Raw genomic sequence first — 26295 nt, forward strand, 5'->3', positions numbered from 1 at the left:
TGTTTAAAAAAATGTAAAAACACTTTATATTTGTACTTGTCTACTCTGTATCTGTTTTGCATCAATAATCTCCTACGAGTAAGCAGCACTTTTCTTTGCACTTCTCTTTTTGCACTCAGACCAGATCAGAGACCTGAGAGAGATTCCTGCACGTGAGGTAAGGCGAGACCAACTCCCTTGCGGTAGCAGTAATTATTTTGGTTACACGTGTTAATAATATTACAAAGTGCTCTTGGTTTTTTGAAACACCAGGATAAGTCTTCCGGTTTATTATTTGGGAGTTTAAAGAATATAAATAACATACGGCATCTTGCTTGCTTTGGATTGATATGATCCTCTTGACTCAAGGATGATTGGACACCTGGAAACTGTGGAAACCATAAGAATAAACAATTTCATTAGTGTAAGAATTGAATTTGTTTTTACAACAGATAAATGATGTCATTATTATAATATTCATACCATTTAATATGTTTATCAAAGCTGACTTTACACAAAGTGGCTGCATATACGGTATATACTCGAGTATTTCAGCACATTTTTTTCGGCATTTTAGCGCTAGATTATAGTGCACACATACAAAAATGACATTTAAATCCTGCAAGCCTATTTAAAGCACCTGAACATATTGAGCAAATAAGCAAAAATATGGGGATCTGGTCACCCCATATGGCCATACAGTGCTTAAAGGAGAAGTCCTGCCTGAGCTTTTTAGGCTGGACTTCTGCTCTGGCTCCTCTGAGCGCTCTGAAGTCTACTCTTCGCTGACGTCAGTGCCATCACTGCCATCCTCCAGCTACCTTGATGTCAGTGTCAGCGGCTCAGCGAGCCGCTGAGATGGCCGCTTCCCACCCCTCCACAGTTCATCGCTCCAATGAGTGTGGAGGAGCAGAGAGGAGAGATGCTGACTGACAGTCAGCATCACTCTGCTCAGGGAGGAGTGAGAAACGAGCCATCGGCAGTGTTCCATGGCTCGGTTATCAGTGCAGAGATGCAGAGGGGACAGCTGCAGCATTGGTCTGATGTACGAATAAAAAAAAAAACACTACTGCGTCAAAGTACCCCATTTTCAGTGGGTCCTACACCATTCATAGAATGAAAGATCCCACTTCTCAACCATGGGAGAAATACACTCCTCTTTATGGGAGAACTAAAAGGACTCCTCCTATAACTCAGATGGACACTGATTAGAAGTACTGGTGGGGGAGGATGGGGTGCTCCATCCCAAGGGGTCTGGTCAGGACCCATATGACTGACAAACAAATACTTTGGGGGCACACCCTAACAATGCATCACATTAAAGATGGTGCTGCTATGAGACCATGCAAACCTAACAAAAGATTATAGCGCACACACAAAAATGACATTTCAATTCTGCAATTATAGTAGGATTGAGAAGTGGAATCTTTTATTATATGAATAGTGTAGGACCCACTGAAACTGGGTTACTTTGATACAGTAGTGGGCTTAACCCCCCTGGCGGTATTCCCGAGGCTGGCTCGGGGTGGAATTTCAGCACCAAAAGCGGTAACCCCGAGCCAGAGTCCACAGGCACAAGTTACCTACCTTGTCCCTGGATCCTGCGATGCCTCCCCGCTGTGTGATCGAGCCGTCTCCTCCTCGCTCGATCCACAGTGCCGAGTGCCTCCGAGCTCCGTTCCCTGTGATGTTACGACGCATGGGGGCGGAGATCGGCGCCAAATCTAAAAAAGTAAATAAACACAATACATACAGTATACTGTAATCTTACAGATTACAGTACTGTATGTAAAAAATACACACCCCCCTTGTCCCTAGTGGTCTGCCCAGTGCCCTACATGTACTTTTATATAATAAAAAATTGTTCTTTCTGCCTGGAAACTGTAGATTGTCTATAGCAACCAAAAGTGTCCCTTTATGTCAAAAGTGGTCTTAGAGCAGCTAGAAAACAGCGATAATAAATTAGAATCACTTGCAGAATTGAGCGATAGCGATTTGTGGGGAAATTCGTCATCAAAAAATTAAAAGTAATAATTTTTATTATTATTATATTATTTGTTATAATTATTTATATTTGTTTATTTTATTATAATTTATGATTTTGTGTTTCAAATTTTATTATACCCGGGTGTCTACTAGACTCTTGTTTGGACAGATTTAAGTGAGTTATTTCTAAGAATTACAGGCCTACAATATAACACGCCAAATTTCCATGCAAAATAATGGTACCGCTTTCAGCACCTAAAATCTGAATTAATCATACCGCCAGGGAGGTTAAGCACTGCATAGCCATATGGTGGGACCAAATCCCCATATTTTTGCTTATTTGCTTAATTTGTTCAGATGCTTTAAATAGCCTTGCAGGATTTAAATGTCATTTTTGCATGTGTAAGCTATAATCTTTTGTTCCGTTTGTATGGTCTTATAACAACTATATATTATATTATATATATATATATATATATATATATATATATATATATATATATATATATATATATATAAGACCTAGGAGAGGGTAACAGCAAGGGGTTAAAAATGCAGTTAAAGTCTATTTTTAAAGCATATAATAACATAGGTTTGATGTATTTTTTTGTTTATTCTATACATTTCCTCCTTTGACTTTACTTTTGAAACTGTACCCTGGCTGCACTGACATTTTTGCTGTGCCATTGGGGACCTATGGAGACCCATAGGAGTCTCTGTGCATGCACGCTCAGCTTTGTGCTACAACTGTGCATTCAGCAAACACAGGCAGCACAAGAGGAGCACACAGAGCAAAAGCCATACCTCTTCTTCCCCCCCCCCCCCACAGCAGTGATTGACAACAGCAGGGGGCACAAATAATGTGGGGAGTGTAAAATAATATAAAAAGCAGGTGGTGGCGCCAACCTAAAGTGTAGACTAAATGTCAAATAATAATTAATGTTGTATGGGTGATACAATAAAAACAAAAAAACAAAAAAACAACAACAACAAAAAATGTTGCGTGGTGATCCAAATAACAAACAAAGAATTCAAAATACAAATAAACTCAAAAAAGTGTTCCAGTGCTAAAATCTCATTCCATCTCTGCTTCATGCAAAAACTTGAGTGAATCAATGAATATAAATATATATATAGTGCAGTGTGCTTTCAACAAACAGTTTTCATACTGTAAGTAAAAAAGTCTTTATGCAAAAAAGTTCCATGCAGTAAATAAATAAATAAATAAAGTGCTGTGTGCTTCTTCCACGTGAGAACAACGTAGATATAAATCTTCTGTGCAAAAATCGTGCTCACTCCCTGTGGTCCCGCACTCACCAGATACTTGAACCCCTGCAGGGGTAACAGGCGTTCACAGTATAATATACTGACAAATCCCTGGATCTTCCCAGAATCTAAAAAACTCCACCACTCAGAAGAGGAGACAAATAGATTGCCCAATAGTGTGATACCGTTTTTAAAATGATGAACAATTTTATTCACATTTAACAGGGTACTCACATTTGGTAGAAAGGTTAATACACATAAAACATAAAAACGTGCTGTAGCTTAGAGTAGCGTCTGCTCTACCGGTTTCGTCGATCTGACGTCATCTGGAGCGCGCCTCTAAGCCCCCAGCACTTCCTTATTTATATGGGACGTTTATGTCTGAAACGTCCGCCATGTTGTAGTTTTTGAGGACAGAAGTCCAGCCGCTAGAGGCCCTATAATTTAAAAAACCGCGTCCGCCATGTTGTAGATTATGGCAGACAGAAGACCAACCTCTAGAGATCCTGTAAATTTCTCTTGGTGCTAAACTGAGCCCAAAAAATACATCCGCCATGTTGTGGTATTATGAGGACCGGAGTCCTGAGCTAAGGTTACTCTATATATTTAGATAGCGGGATATACATCAACGAGTCTCCCTGTTGTGTTAATGAAAGAACGTCCGCCATGTTGTAGCTTTTTGGAGACCGGAGTCCTGTTCTAAGGTTACTCTATATATTTAAACAGCGGAATGAAATGAATCTCCCTGTTATATTAATGAATAAACTTTGCGATTGTAAACAAAACGGTAATATGGTGCAAATATTTGAAACATAAAAGCAAGTGTCTTTCAGACATAAAGTGCTACAATAGAAATTTCATAATTCTATAGGTCATTGCCATTAGACTATAAAGATACAAAATTTATAGCTCTAAGGTCATTGCAATTAGACCATAAACAATATAAGTTAAAACATATGTAAATACTAATATAAAATATCTTTAAAAATATAAAAGAGAATATGATATCTTTAATAATAATAAAATAAATCTGTAATATAATATGTATGTATATTGGAAGTGGGGAGCAATAAAAATGTAATGAAGATATAAATAGAGATATAAACAAAAATGGCAAGTATTGTAATGTGTCAGCTCACATTTCCAATGACATTAAAATAATTGTTAAAAATTGGTTAAAAAGCAGTTCAGATCTACGTCAATATTCATACCTGCCGGCTGGAGGGTATCTAATGTATAGATCCATCGGGTTTCATTTTGGGATACTTTTTTAGTTTTGTCCTCACCCCTCCAGTGTTCTTTTATTTTATCTATCCCATAAAATGTCATACACCCAGGGTCTTTGTTGTGATAATCCCTGAAGTGCCTAGACACACTGTGTTTGTGGAAACCCTTTTTTATGTTGGCAATATGCTCTCTTATTCTAATATGTAATTCTCTTGTCGTTCTGCCAACATATTGCTTGTGGCAGGGGCATTCTAAAACATACGTCACATGTGTACTGCTACAGGTAATGAGTTCTCTTATTTTGTGTGAGGATCCATTTGTTGTTGAGGAGAACTCTGTTTTTTTCTTGTTAGTTTTTTTACTAACACGGCATGGTAAACATTTTCCACATTTGTGGAAACCTTTCAGGTTTTTGAAAATTTGGATTTGTTTGGGAGGGTCTATTGCATTGTGGACTAATCTATTTCTGAGGTTAGGGGCTCTTCGGTATATAAAACTCGGTTTGTTTGGTAACAGATTTTTTAGACTTTTGTCTGATTGTAGAATGGGCCAGTGTTGTTTAAAAATTCTTTCAATATCCTTGTGCTGTATATTATAACCTGTTAGGAACGCTGTATCCATAAATTTCTTCTTTTTCTTGTTATGTGTGCCTGTTATGATGTTGTTTCTGTTCATTCTCATGACTTTTGTTTTCAAAATTTCTAGCTCTTTTCTTTTATAGCCTTTTTCAACAAATTTATTAATAATTTGTGTCGCCTGTGTTTCAAAGTCAACACTGTTACTACAGTTTCTAAACAGTCTCATGAGTTGTCCCTTGGGGATATTTTGAATCCATTGCTTGTGATGACAACTGTTTACAGGGATATAACTGTTCCTGTCGGTTTTCTTGAAGAAAGTTCTAGTGTGAATTCTATTGCCCATTTTAAATAATTGTAGGTCTAGATAATCTATAGATTCTGTATTCCAGGTCCCCGAGAACGTGATGCCATAGATGTTGTTGTTGATTTCGTCAAAAAACATCTGTAATTCCGTTTCTGTGCCTCCCCATACAATTAGAATATCATCTATGTATCTTCTATAAAATTTCAATGGTGGTCTCGTTACTCCTTGTATTTGTTCCGCCTCCCAGTGATTCAAAAAAATATTAGCTACACTGGGGGCGTACTTAGCCCCCATTGCTACCCCTTTTGTTTGGACATAATATTGTCCCTTATTCCAAAAATAATTGTGGCTCATAGCTAGAGTTAGACCCTCCAAAATGTAGTTTATTTGTTCCTGCTTCAGTTTAGAATCTCTATGTAAAGCCCATTTTACTCCTTCAATGCCATCTTCTTGTACTATATTGGTGTACAAAGAGTTCACATCTATGGTAACTAAGAGGTCAGTAGGTTCTATTACCATGTCATTGAGTTCTATTATAAGCTGCCTGCTATCTTTGAGGTACGATGGTCCTTCTTTTACTAGCGGTTGTAGATACCCATCAATATATGCCCCAAGTCTTGAAAAAAGCGAATCAATACCGCTTATGATTGGCCTCCCAGGAGGATGAACTTCATCTTTGTGTACTTTTGGAACATAATAAATGATAGGTGTTTTTGCTGTTTTTGGAGTTAGATATTTTGCCTCTTTCTTGGTAAGGATGCCCATTTTTTTGCCTTTCTCTACGAAAGTGATCAATTTCTTATTATATTCTTTCTTGGGATTTATCTTCAATTTCTTATAAGTGTTAGGGATGGTTAATAATTTATTCATTTCCTCTTCATAGTCTTTTTTCTTAAGTATGACCAATCCTCCTCCTTTATCCGCGGGACGAATAATAATATCTTTCTTCTTTTCAAGCTCCTTAATAGTTTTCCATATTTTGTTACGTTTTGATTTATTAACTTTTAAAATTCTTATATCTTCTTCAACCATTTTTCTAAAAACTGTCAGACTTTCATTTTGTTGACTCTTGGGGTTGAAGGTTGAATTATTTCTCAAGTTGGAATGCTGATATTGTGTTATATTATCCATTTGTTTTGGTGTTTTATTTGCGAAGAATTTTTTTATATTCAATTTGCGTACAAATTTATGTAAATCTATGTATGCTTCAAACTTATCTAATTCTTTATCCGGTGCATACTTCAATCCTAAATCTAAAACTCTCATCTCTTCTTCCGTAAAAACTTCATTACTTAAATTAAAAATGCCTCCTCCTAATATTCTCTCCTTCTTTTTCTTGTGCCCCCCTCGTTTGCCTCGTTTGCGTATCCTCTGTCCCATCCTTGTGGTCTGTAAGTCTGGTCTCTCCTCTCTTCCCACTCGTTTTCTTCTTGGTCCCAATATTCCCCTCTCGGGTGTCTGTATGTTCTCTGGCCCCATCCTTGTTGTTCTCCGTATGGGCCTCTCCTCTGTGGGTACCTGAAAGGTTGTCTCCATCCTTGTGACCTGTAAGGTCGGTTGTCTTCTCTCATGACGGGTGGTCTGCCTCTGTATCTCCTGGGAAAAAAAACCCTATTTTGTCCTCCTCTATATGGAGTTTCTTGTGGGTGATTCCTTAATGGGGAGAACCTATTTCTATGTCTTGGAATCCTTGGTGTGTATGGTGCTTGAGGTCTCCTTTCTTCGTTTTGTGGTCTCTCTCTATATGTCTGACGTATGGGACTTATTTCTTCCCTCCTCTGTGGTGCTGTCATATTAGTGGTACGTACGGTTCTATTTGGTCTCGCTTCCACATTTGTAGTGGGTTGCCAAATATTAGTTTCCATTTCTGGGGAATTTTCTCTCGATTCTTCTTCTATAGAATTATTGTGATAAATTTCATCTGTTTGCCATTTATATACTTGTTGGTTTTTATAATCCAAAACATCTCTCTTAAATTTCTTTTGTTTCTTTTGTTGAATTTCTATATCATATTTTTTGATAATTTCTTGTAACAGGTTTTCTTTATCTTTGTATTCTTGTGACTCTGCGAATGGGATCAGTTGGTCCCTCACATGAAGAATTTCTGATTCAATCATTTTTAATTTAATTTGCCTTCTTTCTAAAATCTTGTGTAGTAAATCATTCTCCTTCTGGTTAAAAAATTTGTACCAGTCACTCATTAATTCTTTATCATTGATGGCATCATTAGGTGAGATATCCCACCTTAGTCTCCTAGGTGTAATCTTTTCTGCTATATATTTTCCCAGGGTGGCTATATCCCACCACACCCTGAGTTGTTTCTCTAGGCTGTGTCTTAGCTGTTTAAAGAGCCCATCAGTATCCTGTCTACTTACTACCTGTTCTTGATTGAAAACTTCACCCAAATTAATACTTCTATTGTGTATGTATTTAAAAATATCCGTTGCTGCAGTTTCTACTTGCATGTTGATGCAAGATGAATGGGAAAAGAAAAAATGTGAATCTGCGCTACAGAATATTTAAATATGATAATTAGGCTCTCAGGTATTGTAAGGTATATAGTATAATGAGTATGAGGGGCTGCCCCTGCAGAAAAATCCCCACAAAATGGAGAAAGGTGTAAAATAATATAAAAAGCAGGTGGTGGCGCCAACCTAAAGTGTAGACTAAATGTCAAATAATAATTAATGTTGTATGGGTGATACAATAAAAGACCACCATTGAAATTTTATAGAAGATACATAGATGATATTCTAATTGTATGGGGAGGCACAGAAACGGAATTACAGATGTTTTTTGACGAAATCAACAACAACATCTATGGCATCACGTTCTCGGGGACCTGGAATACAGAATCTATAGATTATCTAGACCTACAATTATTTAAAATGGGCAATAGAATTCACACTAGAACTTTCTTCAAGAAAACCGACAGGAACAGTTATATCCCTGTAAACAGTTGTCATCACAAGCAATGGATTCAAAATATCCCCAAGGGACAACTCATGAGACTGTTTAGAAACTGTAGTAACAGTGTTGACTTTGAAACACAGGCGACACAAATTATTAATAAATTTGTTGAAAAAGGCTATAAAAGAAAAGAGCTAGAAATTTTGAAAACAAAAGTCATGAGAATGAACAGAAACAACATCATAACAGGCACACATAACAAGAAAAAGAAGAAATTTATGGATACAGCGTTCCTAACAGGTTATAATATACAGCACAAGGATATTGAAAGAATTTTTAAACAACACTGGCCCATTCTACAATCAGACAAAAGTCTAAAAAATCTGTTACCAAACAAACCGAGTTTTATATACCGAAGAGCCCCTAACCTCAGAAATAGATTAGTCCACAATGCAATAGACCCTCCCAAACAAATCCAAATTTTCAAAAACCTGAAAGGTTTCCACAAATGTGGAAAATGTTTACCATGCCGTGTTAGTAAAAAAACTAACAAGAAAAAAACAGAGTTCTCCTCAACAACAAATGGATCCTCACACAAAATAAGAGAACTCATTACCTGTAGCAGTACACATGTGACGTATGTTTTAGAATGCCCCTGCCACAAGCAATATGTTGGCAGAACGACAAGAGAATTACATATTAGAACTAGAAAAGATACAATTTCTGGGGAAATTGTGGGGCGTGGTCTTGCCTCCACCAATACTCCTGACTGGAGACGGTGCCCCTGGAGATGTAAATGTGATCCAACCGTGTGTCGATCCAATTCGGTCCATTGCCCCATCAAAAACTGCTCCATCAAAAACTAGCCCATCAAAACTGCACCATCAAAACTGCACCATCCTATTTGCCCCATCAAAAACTGGCTGCTATGGAGGGTTGCTATGGACTGGTTGCTATGGACGGGTTGCTATGGAGTGGTTGCTATGGAGTGGTTGCTATGGAGTGGTTGCTACGGACTGATTGCTATGGACTGGGTGCTATGGACTGGTTGCTATGGAGGGTTGCTATGGACTGGTTGCTATGGAGGGTTGCTATGGACTGATGGCTATGGACTGGTTGCTATGGACGGGTTGTTATGGACGGTTGGTATGGACTGGTTGCTATGGACGGTTGCTATGGACGGTTGCTATGGATGGTTGCTATGGACTGGTTGCTTTGGACTGGATGCTATGGAGGGTTGCTATGGAATGGTTGCTATGGAGTGGTTGCTATGGAGGGTTGCTATGGACGGATTGCTATGGACTGTTGCTATGGACTGGTTGCTATGGACGGTTGCTATGGACTGGTTGCTATGGACTGGTTGCTATGGAGTGGTTGGTATGGACGGTTGCTATAGACTGGTTGCTATAGACGGTTGCTATGGACCGGTTGCTATAGACTGGTTGCTATAGACGGTTGCTATGGACCGGTTGCTATGGAGTGGTTGCTATGGAGTGGTTGCTATGGAGTGGTTTCTATGGACTGATGGCTATGGACGGTTGCTATGGACTGGTTGCTATGGAGTGGTTGGTATGGACGGTTGCTCTGGATTGGTTGCTATGGACGGTTGCTATGGACTGGTTGCCCTAGACTGGTTGCTATAGACGGTTGCTATGGAGTGGTTGCTATGGAGGGTTGCTATGGAGGGTTGCTATGGAGTGGTTGCTATGGAGGGTTGCTATGGAGTGGTTGCTATGGAGGGTTGCTATGGAGGGTTGCTATGGACAGGTTGCTATGGACTGGTTGCTATGGACTGGTTGCTATGGAGTGGTTGCTATGGAGTGGTTGCTATGGAGGGTTGCTATGGAGGGTTGCTATGGACAGTTGCTATGGACTGGTTGCTATGGACTGGTTGCTATGGACGGTTGCTTTGGACTGGTTGCTATAGACGGTTGCTATGGAGTGGTTGCTATGGAGGGTTGCTATGGACTGGTTGCTATGGACGGTTGCTAGGGACTGGTTGCTAGGGACTGGTTGCTAGGGACTGGTTGCTAGGGACTGGTTGCTATGGACGGTTGCTATGGAGTGGTTGCTATGGAGGGTTGCTATGGAGGGTTGCTATGGAGTGGTTGCTATGGAGGGTTGCTATGGAGTGGTTGCTATGGAGGGTTGCTATGGACAGGTTGCTATGGACTGCTTGCTATGGACTGGTTGCTATGGACTGGTTGCTAGGGACTGGTTGCTATGGAGTGGTTACTATGGAGTGGTTGCTATGGAGGGTTGCTATGGAGGGTTGCTATGGAATGGTTGCTATGGACAGTTGCTATGGACAGTTGCTATGGACAGTTGCTATGGACTGGTTGCTATGGACTGGTTGCTATGGACGGTTGCTTTGGACTGGTTGCTATAGACGGTTGCTATGGAGTGGTTGCTATGGACTGGTTGCTATGGACTGGTTGCTAGGGACTGATGGCTATGGATGGGTTGCTATGGACGGTTGCTATGGACTGGTTGCTATGGACTGGTTGCTATGGAGTGGTTACTATGGAGTGGTTGCTATGGAGAGTTGCTATGGAGGGTTGCTATGGAATGGTTGCTATGGACAGTTGCTATGGACAGTTGCTATGGACTGGTTGCTATGGACTGGTTGCTATGGACTGGTTGCTATGGACGGTTGCTTTGGACTGGTTGCTATAGACGGTTGCTATGGAGTGGTTGCTATGGAGGGTTGCTATGGACTGGTTGCTATGGACGGTTGCTATGGACTGGTTGCTAGGGACTGGTTGCTAGGGACTGGTTGCTAGGGAGGGTTGCTATGGAGTGGTTGCTATGGACTGGTTGCTAGGGACTGGTTGCTATGGACTGGTTGCTATGGACTGGTTGCTAGGGACTGGTTGCTAGGGACTGGTTGCTATGGACTGGTTGCTAGGGACTGGTTGCTATGGACTGGTTGCTAGGGACTGGTTGCTAGGGACTGGTTGCTATGGACGGTTGCTAGGGACTGGTTGCTATGGACTGGTTGCTAGGGACTGGTTGCTATGGAGTGGTTGCTAGGGACTGGTTGCTATGGAGTGGTTGCTATGGAGTGGTTGCTAGGGACTGGTTGCTATGGACTGGTTGCTAGGGACTGGTTGCTATGGACGGTTGCTAGGGACTGGTTGCTAGGGACTGGTTGCTAGGGACTGGTTGCTATGGAGTGGTTGATATGGACTGGTTGCTATGGACTGGTTGCTATGGACTGGTTGCTATGGACGGTTGCTAGGGACTGGTTGCTAGGGACTGGTTGCTATGGAGTGGTTGCTATGGAGTGGTTGCTAGGGACTGGTTGCTATGGACAGTTGCTATGGACTGGTTGCTATGGACTGGTTGCTATGGACTGGTTGCTATGCATGGTTGCTATATGCAGAGCATGCAGAAGTTACGCAGAGCCAAAAAAAACTGAGCCATATCACCTCACAGTGTGTGGGAGGAGATATAGAAAGCCCTCACAGATGTGTGTATATGAAGGATTTTACCTCAGCGTCTCCTAGGAAACCAATGTAAACATATGCAAACACACTCTAGCAGAGGAAAGTTCCCTCAGCCTTGTGTGGGAGGAGCCAACTCACCTCACAGCTGTTTGGGAGGTGTTATTAAACCCCTCAGCGTCTCCTAGGAAACCAATTGTTTGGTTTGCAGGCTCTCTGTAAACACAGCAGAAATTGAGGATTTTTTTTGAATACTTGTCCTTCAAATGAAGGTATTTACCTCACAGAAAACACCTCACAACTACCTCACAACTGTGTGTATGAAGGTATTTACCTCACAGAAAACACCTCACAACTACCTCACAACTGTGTGTATGAAGGTATTTACCTCACAGAAAACACCTCACAACTACCTCACAACTGTGTGTATGAAGGTATTTACCTCACAAAAAACACCTCACAGAAAACACCTCACAACTGCCTCACAACTGTATGTATGAAGGTATTTACCTCACAGAAAACACCTCACAACTGCCTCACAACTGTGTGGGAGGAGCTATAGAATCCCCTTACAGCTGTGCGTGAGGAGTTTTAGTTACCTCAGCGTCTCCTAGGAAACCAATGTAAACATAAGCATGCAGCCTCTAAGCAGAGACTCAGATCCTGGATTTTTCTTAAATACTTGTCCTATTCGAATGATTGTATTTTAAAAACTATAAATCGTACAGCGAAGACCCTTGCTCTAAGCAGAGGAAAGTTCCCTGAGTCATATCACCACAGTGTGTGGGAGGAGCTATAGAAAGCCCTCACAGATGTGTGTATGAAGGTTTTTACCTCAGCGTCTCCTAGGAAACCAATATAAACATATACAAGCAGCTAAGCAGAGGAAAGTTCCCTCAGCCTTGTGTGGGAGGAGCCATCTCACCTCACAGCTGTTTGTGAGCAGTTATAAAACTCCACAGCGTCTCCTAGGAAACCAATTGTTTGGTTTGCAGCCTCTCTGTAAACACAGCAGAAATTGAGGAATGTCTTTTATTACATGTCCTGTTCAAATGGTTGTATTTTAAAAACTATAAATCGTACAGCGAATATCTTTATATTTTACGAATCACAAGACCCAGACCTACATTTTGATGTATAGTATGTCTCTGAAATAATAAAATTGAAGGCACAGTCGCAGTTTACAAATTCCAAAGATGATTTTAGTTTTCTAAACTTTGACCTCCATTGACTTCCATTGAAATAATGGATGGCGTAGGTTGCAAACAAATTATCATATTGTGAAAACGGTTTGATCAATCACTTAGCCGTGAACACGTCTGGTGGCAGCAGGGATAGCTGAACGTTTTGATATAAGATTTGTGTAGGTCGGCTTGAAAATGAGGGTGTGGTCGCAGTTTGCAAATCATGTGCTGATTTTTCATTTTTAGAAATCCCACACTCTAGCTCTCCCCATTCATTCCTATGGGAAAATTTTGCCGCAAAAATGACGATATTTCGCGAACGATTCGGCGAAACGTTCCACACAGTAATAGCCCACCGATCGGGAACAATCCGCACGATTCGATATATTACTCGTCTATGTAGTGTAAAAACTGTGGGAGGAGTTAGGGGGGCAAATTTGGCTATAAGAATAATAATAATAACTAGAAAAGATACAATTTCTGGGGAAATTGTGCGGCGTGGTCTTGCCTCCACCAATACTCCTGACTGGAGACGGTGCCCCTGGAGATGTAAATGTGATCCAACCGTGTGTCGATCCAATTCGGTCCATTGCCCCATCAAAAACTGCTTCATCAAAAACTAGCCCATCAAAACTGCACCATCAAAACTGCACCATCCTATTTGCCCCATCAAAAACTGGCTGCTATGGAGGGTTGCTATGGATTGGTTGCTATGGACTGGTTGCTATAGACTGATGGCTATGGACGGTTGCTATGGACTGGTTGCTATGGACTGGTTGCTATGGAGTGGTTGGTATGGACGGTTGCTCTGGATTGGTTCCTATGGACTGGTTGCTATAGACTGGTTGCTATAGACGGTTGCTATGGAGTGGTTGCTATGGAGGGTTGCTATGGAGTGGTTGCTATGGAGTGGTTGCTATGGAGGGTTGCTATGGAGTGGTTGCTATGGAGGGTTGCTATGGAGGGTTGCTATGGAGGGTTGCTATGGACTGGTTGCTATGGACTGGTTGCTATGGAGGGTTGCTATGGACTGGTTGCTATGGAGGGTTGCTATGGACTGATGGCTATGGATGGGTTGCTATGGACGGTTGCTATGGACTGGTTGCTATGGACTGGTTGCTATGGACTGGTTGCTATGGAGAGTTGCTATGGAGGGTTGCTATGGAATGTTTGCTATGGACAGTTGCTATGGACAGTTGCTATGGACTGGTTGCTATGGAGTGGTTGGTATGGACGGTTGCTTTGGACTGGTTGCTATAGACGTTTGCTATGGAGTGGTTGCTAGGGACTGGTTGCTAGGGACTGGTTGCTATGGACTGGTTGCTATGGACGGTTGCTATGGACTGGTTGCTAGGGACTGGTTGCTAGGGACTGGTTGCTATGGACTGGTTGCTATGGACGGTTGCTAGGGAGTGGTTGCTAGGGAGTGGTTGCTAGGGACTGGTTGCTATGGACTGGTTGCTATGGACTGGTTGCTATGGACGGTTGCTATGGACTGGTTGCTATGGACGGTTGCTATGGACGGTTGCTAGGGACTGGTTGCTATGGACTGGTTGCTATGGACTGGTTGCTATGGACGGTTGCTATGGACTGGTTGCTATGGATTGGTTGCTAGGGACTGGTTGCTATGGAGTGGTTGCTATGGAGTGGTTGCTATGGAGTGGTTGCTATGGAGTGGTTGCTAGGGACTGGTTGCTATGGACTGGTTGCTAGGGACTGGTTGCTATGGACGGTTGCTAGGGACTGGTTGCTAGGGACTGGTTGCTAGGGACTGGTTGCTAGGGACTGGTTGCTATGGAGTGGGAGTGGTTGCTAGGGACTGGTTGCTAGGGACTGGTTGCTATGGACTGGTTGCTATGGACGGTTGCTATGGACTGGTTGCTAGGGACTGGTTGCTATGGACTGGTTGCTATGGACTGGTTGCTATGGAGTGGTTGCTATGGAGTGGTTGCTATGGAGTGGTTGCTATGGAGTGGTTGCTAGGGACTGGTTGCTATGGACTGGTTGCTATGGACTGGTTGCTAGGGACTGGTTGCTATGGAGTGGTTGCTATGGAGTGGTTGCTAGGGACTGGTTGCTATGGACTGGTTGCTAGGGACTGGTTGCTATGGACGGTTGCTAGGGACTGGTTGCTAGGGACTGGTTGCTATGGACGGTTGCTATGGACTGGTTGCTATGGACTGGTTGCTATGGACTGGTTGCTATGCATGGTTGCTATATGCAGAGCATGCAGAAGTTACGCAGAGCCAAACAAAACTGAGCCATATCACCTCACAGTGTGTGGGAGGAGCTATAGAAAGCCCTCACAGATGTGTGTATGAAGGATTTTACCTCAGCGTCTCCTAGGAAACCAATGTAAACATATGCAAGCAGCCTCTAACCTGGCGTCTCAAACTGGCGGCCCTCCAGCTGTTGCAAAACTACAAGTCCAATGAGGCATTGCAAGAATGACAGTTACCAGCATGACTCCCACAGGCAGAGGCATGATGGGACTTGTAGTTTTACAACAGCTGGAGGGCCACCAGTTTGAGACCCTTGCTAGCAGAGGAAAGTTCCCTCAGCCTTGTGTGGGAGGAGCCAACTCACCTCACAACTGTTTGTGAGGTGTTATTAAACTCCTCAGCGTTTCCTAGGAAACCAATTGTTTGGTTTGCAGGCTCTCTGTAAACACAGCAGAAATTGAGGAATGTTTTTTGAATACTTGTCCTTCAAATTAAGGTATTTACCTCACAGAAAACACCTCACAACTACCTCACAACTGTGTGTATGAAGGTATTTACCTCACAGAACTCACCTCACAAAAAAACACCTCACAGAAAACACCTCACAACTACCTCACAACTGTGTGTATGAAGGTATTTACCTCACAGAAAACACCTCACAACTACCTCACAACTGTGTGTATGAAGGTATTTACCTCACAGAAAACGCCTCACAACTACCTCACAACTGTGTGTATGAAGGTATTTACCTCACAGAAAACGCCTCACAGCTACCTCACAGCTGTGTGTATGAAGGTATTTACCTCACAGAAAACGCCTCACAGCTACCTCACAGCTGTGTGTATGAAGGTATTTACCTCACAGAAAACGCCTCACAGCTACCTCACAGCTGTGTGTATGAAGGTATTTACCTCACAGAAAACGCCTCACAACTACCTCACAACTGTGTGTATGAAAGTATTTACCTCACAGAACTCACCTCACAGAAAACACCTCACAACTGTGTGGGAGGAGCTATATAATCCCCTTACAGCTGTGAGGACTTTTAATTACCTCAGCGTCTCCTAGGAAACCAAATGTAAACATATGCAAACACACTCTAGGCAGATTCTCAGATCCTGGATTTATTTTTTAATATTTGTCCTTCAAATTGTTGTATTTTAAAAACTATAAATCGCACAGCGAATATCTTTATATTTTACGAATCACAAGACCCAGACCTACATTTTGATGTATAGTATGTCTCTGAAATAATAAAATTAAAGGCACAGTCGCAGTTTACAAATTCCAAAGCAGATTTGAGTTTTCTAAACCTTGACCTCCATTGACTTCCATTGAAATAATGGATGGCGTAGGTTGCAAACAAATTATCATATTGTGAAAACGGTTTGATCAATCACGTAGCCGTGAACACATCTGGTGGCAGCAGGGATAGCTGAACGTTTTGATATAAGATTTGTGTAGGTCGGCTTGAAAATGAGGGAGTGGTCGCAGTTTACAAATCATGTGCTGATTTTTCCGTTTCTGACATTCCACACTGTACCTCTCCCCATTCATTCCTATGGGAAAATTTTGCCGCAAAAATGACGATATTTCGCGAACGATTCGGCGAAACGTTCCACAACGTAATAGCCCACCGATCGGGAACAATCCGCACGATTCGATATATTACTCGTCTATGTAGTGTAAAAACTGTGGGAGGAGTTAGGGGGGCAAATTTGGCTATAAGAATAATAATAATAATAATAATATATATGTGAGATAACAATAAGTGCTCTTGCTATGCAAGACCACTTAATAATAATATATATGTGAGATAACAATAAGTGCTCTTGCTATGCAAGACCACTTAATAAGAGAGCATATTGCCAACATAAAAAAGGGTTTCCACAAACACAGTGTGTCTAGGCACTTCAGGGATTATCACAACAAAGACCCTGGGTGTATGACATTTTATGGGATAGATAAAATAAAAGAACACTGGAGGGGTGAGGACAAAACTAAAAAAGTATCCCAAAATGAAACCCGATGGATCTATACATTAGATACCCTCCAGCCGGCAGGTATGAATATTGACGTAGATCTGAACTGCTTTTTAACCAATTTTTAACAATTATTTTAATGTCATTGGAAATGTGAGCTGACACATTACAATACTTGCCATTTTTGTTTATATCTCTATTTATATCTTCATTACATTTTTATTGCTCCCCACTTCCAATATACATACATATTATATTACAGATTTATTTTATTATTATTAAAGATATCATATTCTCTTTTATATTTTTAAAGATATTTTATATTAGTATTTACATATGTTTTAACTTATATTGTTTATGGTCTAATTGCAATGACCTTAGAGCTATAAATTTTGTATCTTTATAGTCTAATGGCAATGACCTATAGAATTATGAAATTTCTATTGTAGCACTTTATGTCTGAAAGACACTTGCTTTTATGTTTCAAATATTTGCACCATATTACCGTTTTGTTTACAATCGCAAAGTTTATTCATTAATATAACAGGGAGATTCATTTCATTCCGCTGTTTAAATATATAGAGTAACCTTAGAACAGGACTCCGGTCTCCAAAAAGCTACAACATGGCGGACGTTCTTTCATTAACACAACAGGGAGACTCGTTGATGTATATCCCGCTATCTAAATATATAGAGTAACCTTAGCTCAGGACTCCGGTCCTCATAATACCACAACATGGCGGATGTATTTTTTGGGCTCAGTTTAGCACCAAGAGAAATTTACAGGATCTCTAGAGGTTGGTCTTCTGTCTGCCATAATCTACAACATGGCGGACGCGGTTTTTTAAATTATAGGGCCTCTAGCGGCTGGACTTCTGTCCTCAAAAACTACAACATGGCGGACGTTTCAGACATAAACGTCCCATATAAATAAGGAAGTGCTGGGGGCTTAGAGGCGCGCTCCAGATGACGTCAGATCGACGAAACCGGTAGAGCAGACGCTACTCTAAGCTACAGCACGTTTTTATGTTTTATGTGTATTAACCTTTCTACCAAATGTGAGTACCCTGTTAAATGTGAATAAAATTGTTCATCATTTTAAAAACGGTATCACACTATTGGGCAATCTATTTGTCTCCTCTTCTGAGTGGTGGAGTTTTTTAGATTCTGGGAAGATCCAGGGATTTGTCAGTATATTATACTGTGAACGCCTGTTACCCCTGCAGGGGTTCAAGTATCTGGTGAGTGCGGGACCACAGGGAGTGAGCACGATTTTTGCACAGAAGATTTATATCTACGTTGTTCTCACGTGGAAGAAGCACACAGCACTTTATTTATTTATTTATTTACTGCATGGAACTTTTTTGCATAAAGACTTTTTTACTTACAGTATGAAAACTGTTTGTTGAAAGCACACTGCACTATATATATATTTATATTCATTGATTCACTCAAGTTTTTGCATGAAGCAGAGATGGAATGAGATTTTAGCACTGGAACACTTTTTTGAGTTTATTTGTATTTTGAATTCTTTGTTTGTTATTTGGATCACCACGCAACATTTTTTGTTGTTGTTGTTTTTTTGTTTTTTTGTTTTTATTGTATCACCCATACAACATTAATTATTATTTGACATTTAGTCTACACTTTAGGTTGGCGCCACCACCTGCTTTTTATATTATTTTACACCTTTCTCCATTTTGTGGGGATTTTTCTGCAGGGGCAGCCCCTCATACTCATTATACTATATACCTTACAATACCTGAGAGCCTAATTATCATATTTAAATATTCTGTAGCGCAGATTCACATTTTTTCTTTTCCCAATGTGGGGAGTGTGTCTGAGAGAAAGTTTCAAAAATAAATTCAGAAGAGGAAATTTATAGAACAAAAGTAAATGTAAGTTATGTTATTATCTGTTTTATGGGAAAAAAATAACTCACTTTAAGGGCACTTTTAATGAACACATATATTCCTTATTACTGGTTGTAATATATAATGGGCAGCACAGTGGTGTTGTGATTAGCGCTTTCACCTAGCAGCAAAAATGGTTGCTGGTTCAAATCCCAACCATGACACCATCTGCCTGGAGTTTGCATGTTCTATGCCTGCGTGGGTTTCCTCCAGGTACTCCGGCTTCCTCCTACCCTCTAAAGACATGCTGGTAGGTTAATTGGATCCTGTGTAAAATTGGCCCTAGTACATGTATAAATGTGTGTTTAGGGACCTTGGGTTGTAAGCTTCTTGAGGGTAGGGACTGATGTGAATGTACAATGTATATGTAACGTGCTGCATAAATTGATGGCGCTAGACAAGTACCTGAAATAATAATATATGTTGCCGGGTGCCTTTAAAGTTTTTTCTGCTTTAATGGCACTTTAACTTCCATGGTTTGTTATTTTTGGCCAGCATTTTTTATCGCCATAGGAAATGATAAAGAATAAACATTAATACTGTATATACTGTATGTAACATTTTGAAAATATTTAAAAGCATGAATGTTCTGTATTATTGCCACAAAGTTTTATTTTTAACCAGGTGGGGGAAAAAATAGCAGCTTTTTCAAAAGATACTGTGTTGTATGATAAAATTCATGTAAACCTTGTATTACTTCATTTAATTATATAAAAGTAAACAATTTATACAGCTCTACTGTATTTTTTTAGAAAACCAATTGTCTGCAGCTATTTCACGATCAGCGTCACTTGGATATGGGCCCTAGAGAAATGAATTATTTAGTATGCAATACAATGTGGTTGAATTACTTTAGGAGAAAGGGTACTCACTTAGCAATGTGAATGGTGGCTTAGCTTTGTAAATTAGGTGAAGCTGTGTTCACTATGAATACTCAGTTTTATAAAGGGCAAAAACATTTTTTGCTAGAACATGATGGCAAGATTGAAGCAAACACAAATTTTTCCCCTTGTCCGCTAAGCTATGTAAGCAGGCCCTATTCACTTTTGCTTGGAACGCCATTTCTGATTTCTGAATGCTTTAATATCTTTGCTTGAAGCAGAGTTCCACCCAAAAGCGGAACTTCTACTTTAACCACTTAAAGCGGGGGTTCCGCGGGTTTACATTTTTTTTTTTTAAAGTCTTCAGCCGCTCTTACCTTGTGTAGGTAATCGCTCATCTGTCCCAGTCTTGTAGCCCACTGCATTGCCAATCGCAAGAAAAGGATATTTTATAAAATTCTAAGATGGACGTTACCATCTTTACTGTGGGCACTGTGAAGCCCAGCTCATTCTTCTTCCGGGATGCGGCGAATGCTGTCGCTGGCGAAGTCACATGACCCGCGAGATATCGCGGGATTTCCACAAAGCGCCTCTCCTGGGATTCTCAGGAGACGCTCCCAGGAGACAAAGCGCTGATGGGGGATTTTGGAAAACCACGCCCACTCCCATGGAGAATAGTGAGTGACAGCTCACAAAAGGCCATCGTTCAAAGGTAAGGAGGCCGATTTAAAAAAAAAAAAAACGCATACATAGTGTACTATGGCTGTAGGTTTTAATAAGCACAACTTGTAAATTAGGGTGAACCTCCGCTTTAAGACCCAGACCAATATGCAGGTAAAGGACCATGTCTCTTTTTGCGATTCGGCACTGCGTCGCTTTAACTGAAAATTGCGCGGTCGTGCGACGTGGCTCCCAAATAAAATATATAATATAATATTTCCAGATGTCCCAGCCTCCTTAGTACAATTTTTAAGGCACATACTCTCCTCTCAACTATTCTCTGCACTGCAATGATACTCATTCTTGGTATCCCTTTGAGGCACATTTGATAAACCTTGCTCCCACATCCTCTGGTTAATTTATCTTTCACCAACTCTCCCCCTTCTTATTACTGTACCTTATCTCAACCACAGTACTGTATTTATAAGTGTTTTTTCTTTGTTCTCTTATACCCTCCTCCCCTGAAGAATTTCCATCAAAACATGTTGGCTTGATGTTTGTATTCCACTATACCCTAATAAAACCTTAATTGAGGATTACTCCACTTCTTATGTCTTTTCTCTCTGCACTGATCCACTGGTGCTTATCAATCCTCTTTCTTTCAAAGCCTGCCAGCTGATAACATGTCACACATTTCCTTCATTCTTACATAATCTGCTTATTGCATAAAAAATTTAAAAGGGTCAGAAGTTTTATATTCTCCTTTCATCGGCCTTCTTAAAGTGGTTTTAAAGGCTCAAGGTTTTTTTCCCCTTCATGCATAAGGTAAAAAAACTTCTGTGTGCAGCGGTCCCCCAAGCTCACCCTGAGCACCCTTTCAATCCAGTGATGTGCAGTGTCTCCCAGGTCTCTTTCCTCATTGGCTGAGACAGCAGCAAGAGCCAGTGGTTCCTGCTACTGTCAATTACAGCTAGTACGAGGAGAGAGCAGAGGCGAGGCTCGAGCCGTGGCTCTGAGTGTCTTATGGACGCCCCCAGAGCAAGCGACTTGCTATTGGGGACACTGGCTGAAGAGGAGGAGCGCTGAAGAAAAAAGTTTTTTTGGGAGCAGTACCTGTATATGGTACATGGAGGGTGTCTATAGTATGCCTATAAAGCGGCCCGTGTTTCCCATGTTTAGAACAGTCCCTGCACAAAGTGACGTTTCTAAATGAATAAAAGTAATTTAAAACTGCTTGCGGCTGTAATGTAATGTCGCGTCCCGGCAATAGGGATGAAAATTATTGAGAAAAACGCCATGGGTACCCCAGCCCATTGCCAGACCCTTTGGGTCTTGTATGGATAATATCCATACCAGACCTGAAGGGCCCAATATGGAATTTGGGGGGACCCCCACGCATTAATTTTTTTAATTTTGGTTCAGAGTTCCCCTTAATATTCATACCAGACCCAAAGGGCCTGGTAATGGACTAAGGGGGGAACCCATGCTGTTTTTATTCATTGACTTTTAGCTGTATTGCCGGGACCCGACAATTCATTATAGCCGCGAGTAGTTTTAAATTACATTTTTTTCCTTTAGAAATGTCATTTTGTGCAGGGACTTTTCTAAGCACGGGAAACATGCACTACTTTACAGGCATACTATAGACACCCCCAGGTATGAAATTTAAAGGAATATTTCACTTTTTTTGTGTCACTTTAAGCATTAATAAAATCACTGCTTCCGAAAAAACTGCAGCTTTTAAAACTTTTTGTTTGCATTGATACATGTCCTCTGGTGCAGGACCCAGGTCCCCAAACACTTTTTATAATAATAACTTGCATATTTACCTTTAAAATTAGCACTTTTGATTTCTCCTATAGACTTTTAAAGGGTGTTCTGCGGCTTTTCGAATTTGCCACGAACACCACAAATTGTTTGCTATTCGGCGAACGGGCGAACAGCCAATATTCAAATCAAACTCATGTTCGACTCAAACATAAAGCTCATCCCTACAGATCACTGAATTACCTGCCTGCCTGACAGTATATTAGAAAAAGTACACTAGGAACAGCCTGCAGTCAGATCTAGCTACAGTGGATTATATATATTTATTATACACATAAGCCTGAATGTATATAGATATATATATATACTAAATACCCTGCAGCTAACTGGATAACCTGCCTGCCTGCTCAATCTCTAAATGACACTCTCTCGGTCAACACCAGCAACAAACTACACAGGGCCGACGTGCAGACGGCCTTATATAGTGTGGGGCGTGGACTTAACATCCTGAGCCATAATTGGCCAAAGGCACCCTGCCTTTGGCCAATTATGGCTCTTTGCTGATGGCTCTGTGATTGGCCAAAGCATGCGGGTCATAGTGCATGCTTGGCCAAACATCAGACAGCAATGCACTGCAGTGTCGCAGTGTACAATGGGGCGTGACGCACAGCTCGAATTTGGCACAAACGCCCCATAATGTTCAAATTTCGACGAACCAATGGAACAGCCAATGTTCGACCCCGAACATAAAGCTCATCCCTAATCCTAGGTTCCCCAGCACTGTTTACATTTCAACAGCATCAGCACGATAGGTATTTTTGTTGTTGCAGTGGATCATTGGGCAATGCTTGATTGAGATGTCTTTTACATTGGATGAATTGATTGATGTTGGATTTAAATCATAAGACATTTTTTGGAGAGAGGGAGGTTTAATAATCGTTTTTTTTTTTTCTATGATGCTAGTTTATTTTTTACTTTTCAATGTATTTTATGTAACAATGTATCTCTCAATCATTCAAATAGGAAGGGCAGATATTAGGGGCTCCCTTATTCAAAAGTTAGCTTCTATATTCTCTTAAGTCCTTACAGCAGACCCCAATATTTACTGGGCCAGGGCTGTAGGGATAAGGACCTTGTCCACATCAAAAGAAAACAAATGTTATTTAAATATTTGATGGCTGGTATATTCTTATGTTCACCTTGCAGACTGTGTCAGTTTCTGCTTGAATGAGGTAGCATATGGTTGTTGTTTTTGGAATTTTCTGTCTCTTAAAGACCTATAACCAGCATCATCTCCCCCTCTCCTTCCTTTTGTGGTAGGTTTTGAATTTAATACCAGCAAATTATCATGATAAAGTAATTAATGGAAGTGTCTGTTTAAATACCGTAGACTAATTTATGAAATATCATTATTATTTTATATTATTATTACTATGATCACTACCATTATCATTACTTTATAGACTCCATGTGAGGAACCTAAATTACATTTATGAAGGGGGTTGACCGAACAACTATCTGACTAATGGTCCTGGACTCCTTCCCTCTTTCATCATGTTAGCAGGGATGATATAAATGTTTAACCACACACTATGGCTGCAATAAGGTAAATATGATATCTAAATTTGTGGTTTGAATTTTGCAATAGAGGAATTTGCATTTTAGCCTATTAATAGTGTTTATACTTATGCATGAGCCCAATCAGGGTTTTCGCAATTTTAGCTTATAATATAGTGTAGTGTGTATACCTATGCATCATCCTATATGGGGGGGGGGTAATCCAACCAACAATAATAGCTTTCCACATAGAGAAGTAGAACCTCTCAGTAAAAAACCTGCCAGATCACCATGATGTTATAGTTATAAATATAATACTCTTTATAAATACATATATTCACTTCTTATATGTACTCTGTTGAGACAAAGATATACACTAACAATGCCCCCTCCCCCCAACAAATTCATTGTATTTCATGATAAGGTAAATAGTTTCTAGTTTCCTTAAAATGTATTATAAATGACAAATGGACTCATTTTTGATGAGGTTCATATGGGCGGGGAAAAAAGCAAGGATAAAAAAAGAGGTGATGAAGGTGCCCAGGAGCTTTGGGGGGATGGCAGTCCCAGACATTTCTAAGTACTATCAAGCGGCACACTTGACAAGATTGGTAGACTGGTGCAGGAACGGGCACTATAAAAGGTGGGTTGAGGTGGAACAGCAGATCTGTCCAATAGCATTAAATAGGGCTCCTTGGTGCTATAATGTATTACCAAGCAAAATGAAAAAACATCCTATAATAGGACCTACGCTGTTAATTGTAGCTAAAATTTCAAAATTTTCAACAAAACGTTCTCCCCTGTTCCCTATACTAGGGAACCCAGGATTTATACCGGGCACAGGAGGAGCGGCTTTTAATAAATTAAAAGAAAAGGGCAAGGTGCAGGTATCACATTTTCTGCAAACAAATATGTGGCCATCAATTGAGGATTTGACGAGGAGAGGGGGGAATTATGAGTTGAGCCTGTGGCAAGCACTTCAACTAAGTTATTTTTTAAGATCCCTAGGCCAACCATCTAATTTCAGGCGACAATTAACTAAATTTGAACAATATTGCAATGAAGAGGAACCAATACAAAGAGTAAGCTCAAAGATGTATAGAATACTGATCGCGCCTCAAGAAGATTTTGAGTTGCCGGGACTGGGGAAATGGGAAAGGGATCTGGGGAGAAATTTCTCGCAGACTCAACGTAAACACATAATTCATCTAGCATTATACTCTTCAACATCTACGCGTACACAGGAATCCAATTACAAACTATTGTCCCAATGGCATTATACACCAGTAAAGTTGCATAAATTTAATGAGGAAAACTGTTGGAGATGTGGCTTGGAGCAGGGAACTATGGTGCACATATTCTGGTCATGTGTAAAAGTAAGAGATTACTGGAAGGAAGTCCAGAGAATTGTTCAAAAATTTACGGAACGCCAGATTCCGGATGATCCGGCCTTTTTTCTGCTCCATAGCTCACAAATCCCAGTTCAAGAGTATAAAAAGTCGGTGGTATGCCATTTGATAAACGCGGCCAAGATTGGAATAACCTTACAATGGAGAGATAGTAGACCACCCTCTATCGTGAGATGGCTTAATAGAGTGAGAGAGATTGGAGCTATAGAGGATTTAATCCTCTCAGCGAGGAATAAAAGGGAACAATATGTAGCAACATGGTCCAGGTGGAACCAGTTTACGATATCGGATGAAGGGAAGAGATTACTGGAGGATTAGAAGGGAGAGGGTAGAACCTATTATGCTGGGTTCAGGTTGTGAGAGGTAGAAGAGGAGAACCAAATGGGGATCTTCCGTCTCCGGCGGAGAGGAGGTGAGGAGGTGAGGAGCGAGGGGGGGACTGTTTAAAAATAATATGTTTTTTTTTTTTCTCTTTTTTGGGGAGGGTTTGCTTTGGTTTTAAGTTTTGGGCGAAATTAAGTAGGTCATAGGGAAGGTAAAGGGAACATAATGGGACAGACGTATGGAATAATCCACATGCCCTGGGGAAAGGGGAAAGGGGGATATGATCAAAAAGAGGGTTTAAGTAAGAACAGAGTAGAGGAATTAGGATGATATTAGATAGGGTATTTAACTGTTTAATTTGATTGATACCCCTTGTTCCCCCGCTGATTCCCCGCAAGATTGAACAGTGGACTTTTCATATGTTTATGTACCCATGATATATGTTATGTTTATTTGCTGTGACCTTTACTAAGGGAAAAATAAAGAAAATGATAAATATGAAAAAAAAAAATGTATTTTAAATGAATGACGCTAAGTCATGAGGTAGTATTTACAATACACATAAATTATCTAGAAGGATTCTAAATACACAGATAAAATCATATTGGAGGTTGGAGGAGAAAGAAAAGGGGGTGTTGTGTTACACTATGTGATTTATTATTGCTCTGTGTCATTAAGCTCTGCTCCCTTCTGTCTAGCTAAAATCTCTCTCTCATCGTAGTTCCTTATATTCCCCTCCACTTCCTGTCTCTCTCATTAG

The 26295-nt window shown here is 40.6% G+C and overlaps 1 protein-coding gene across 2 annotated transcripts in view; it reads right to left on the bottom strand.

Moving 5' to 3' along the window:
• The window catches only part of LCP2 (lymphocyte cytosolic protein 2), a 300267-nt gene that overhangs the window by 146733 nt on the left and 127239 nt on the right, over positions 1–26295 (bottom strand). For both annotated transcript variants that reach the window (XM_040344695.1, XM_040344694.1), the window contains exon 9: positions 305–368. In XM_040344695.1, the coding sequence (XP_040200629.1) occupies positions 305–368 (64 nt within the window). The remainder of the gene's footprint in view (positions 1–304; positions 369–26295) is intronic.

The sequence above is a fragment of the Rana temporaria genome, chromosome 3 (assembly GCF_905171775.1).
Source record: "Rana temporaria chromosome 3, aRanTem1.1, whole genome shotgun sequence".
NCBI classification, from domain to species: Eukaryota; Metazoa; Chordata; class Amphibia; order Anura; family Ranidae; genus Rana; species Rana temporaria.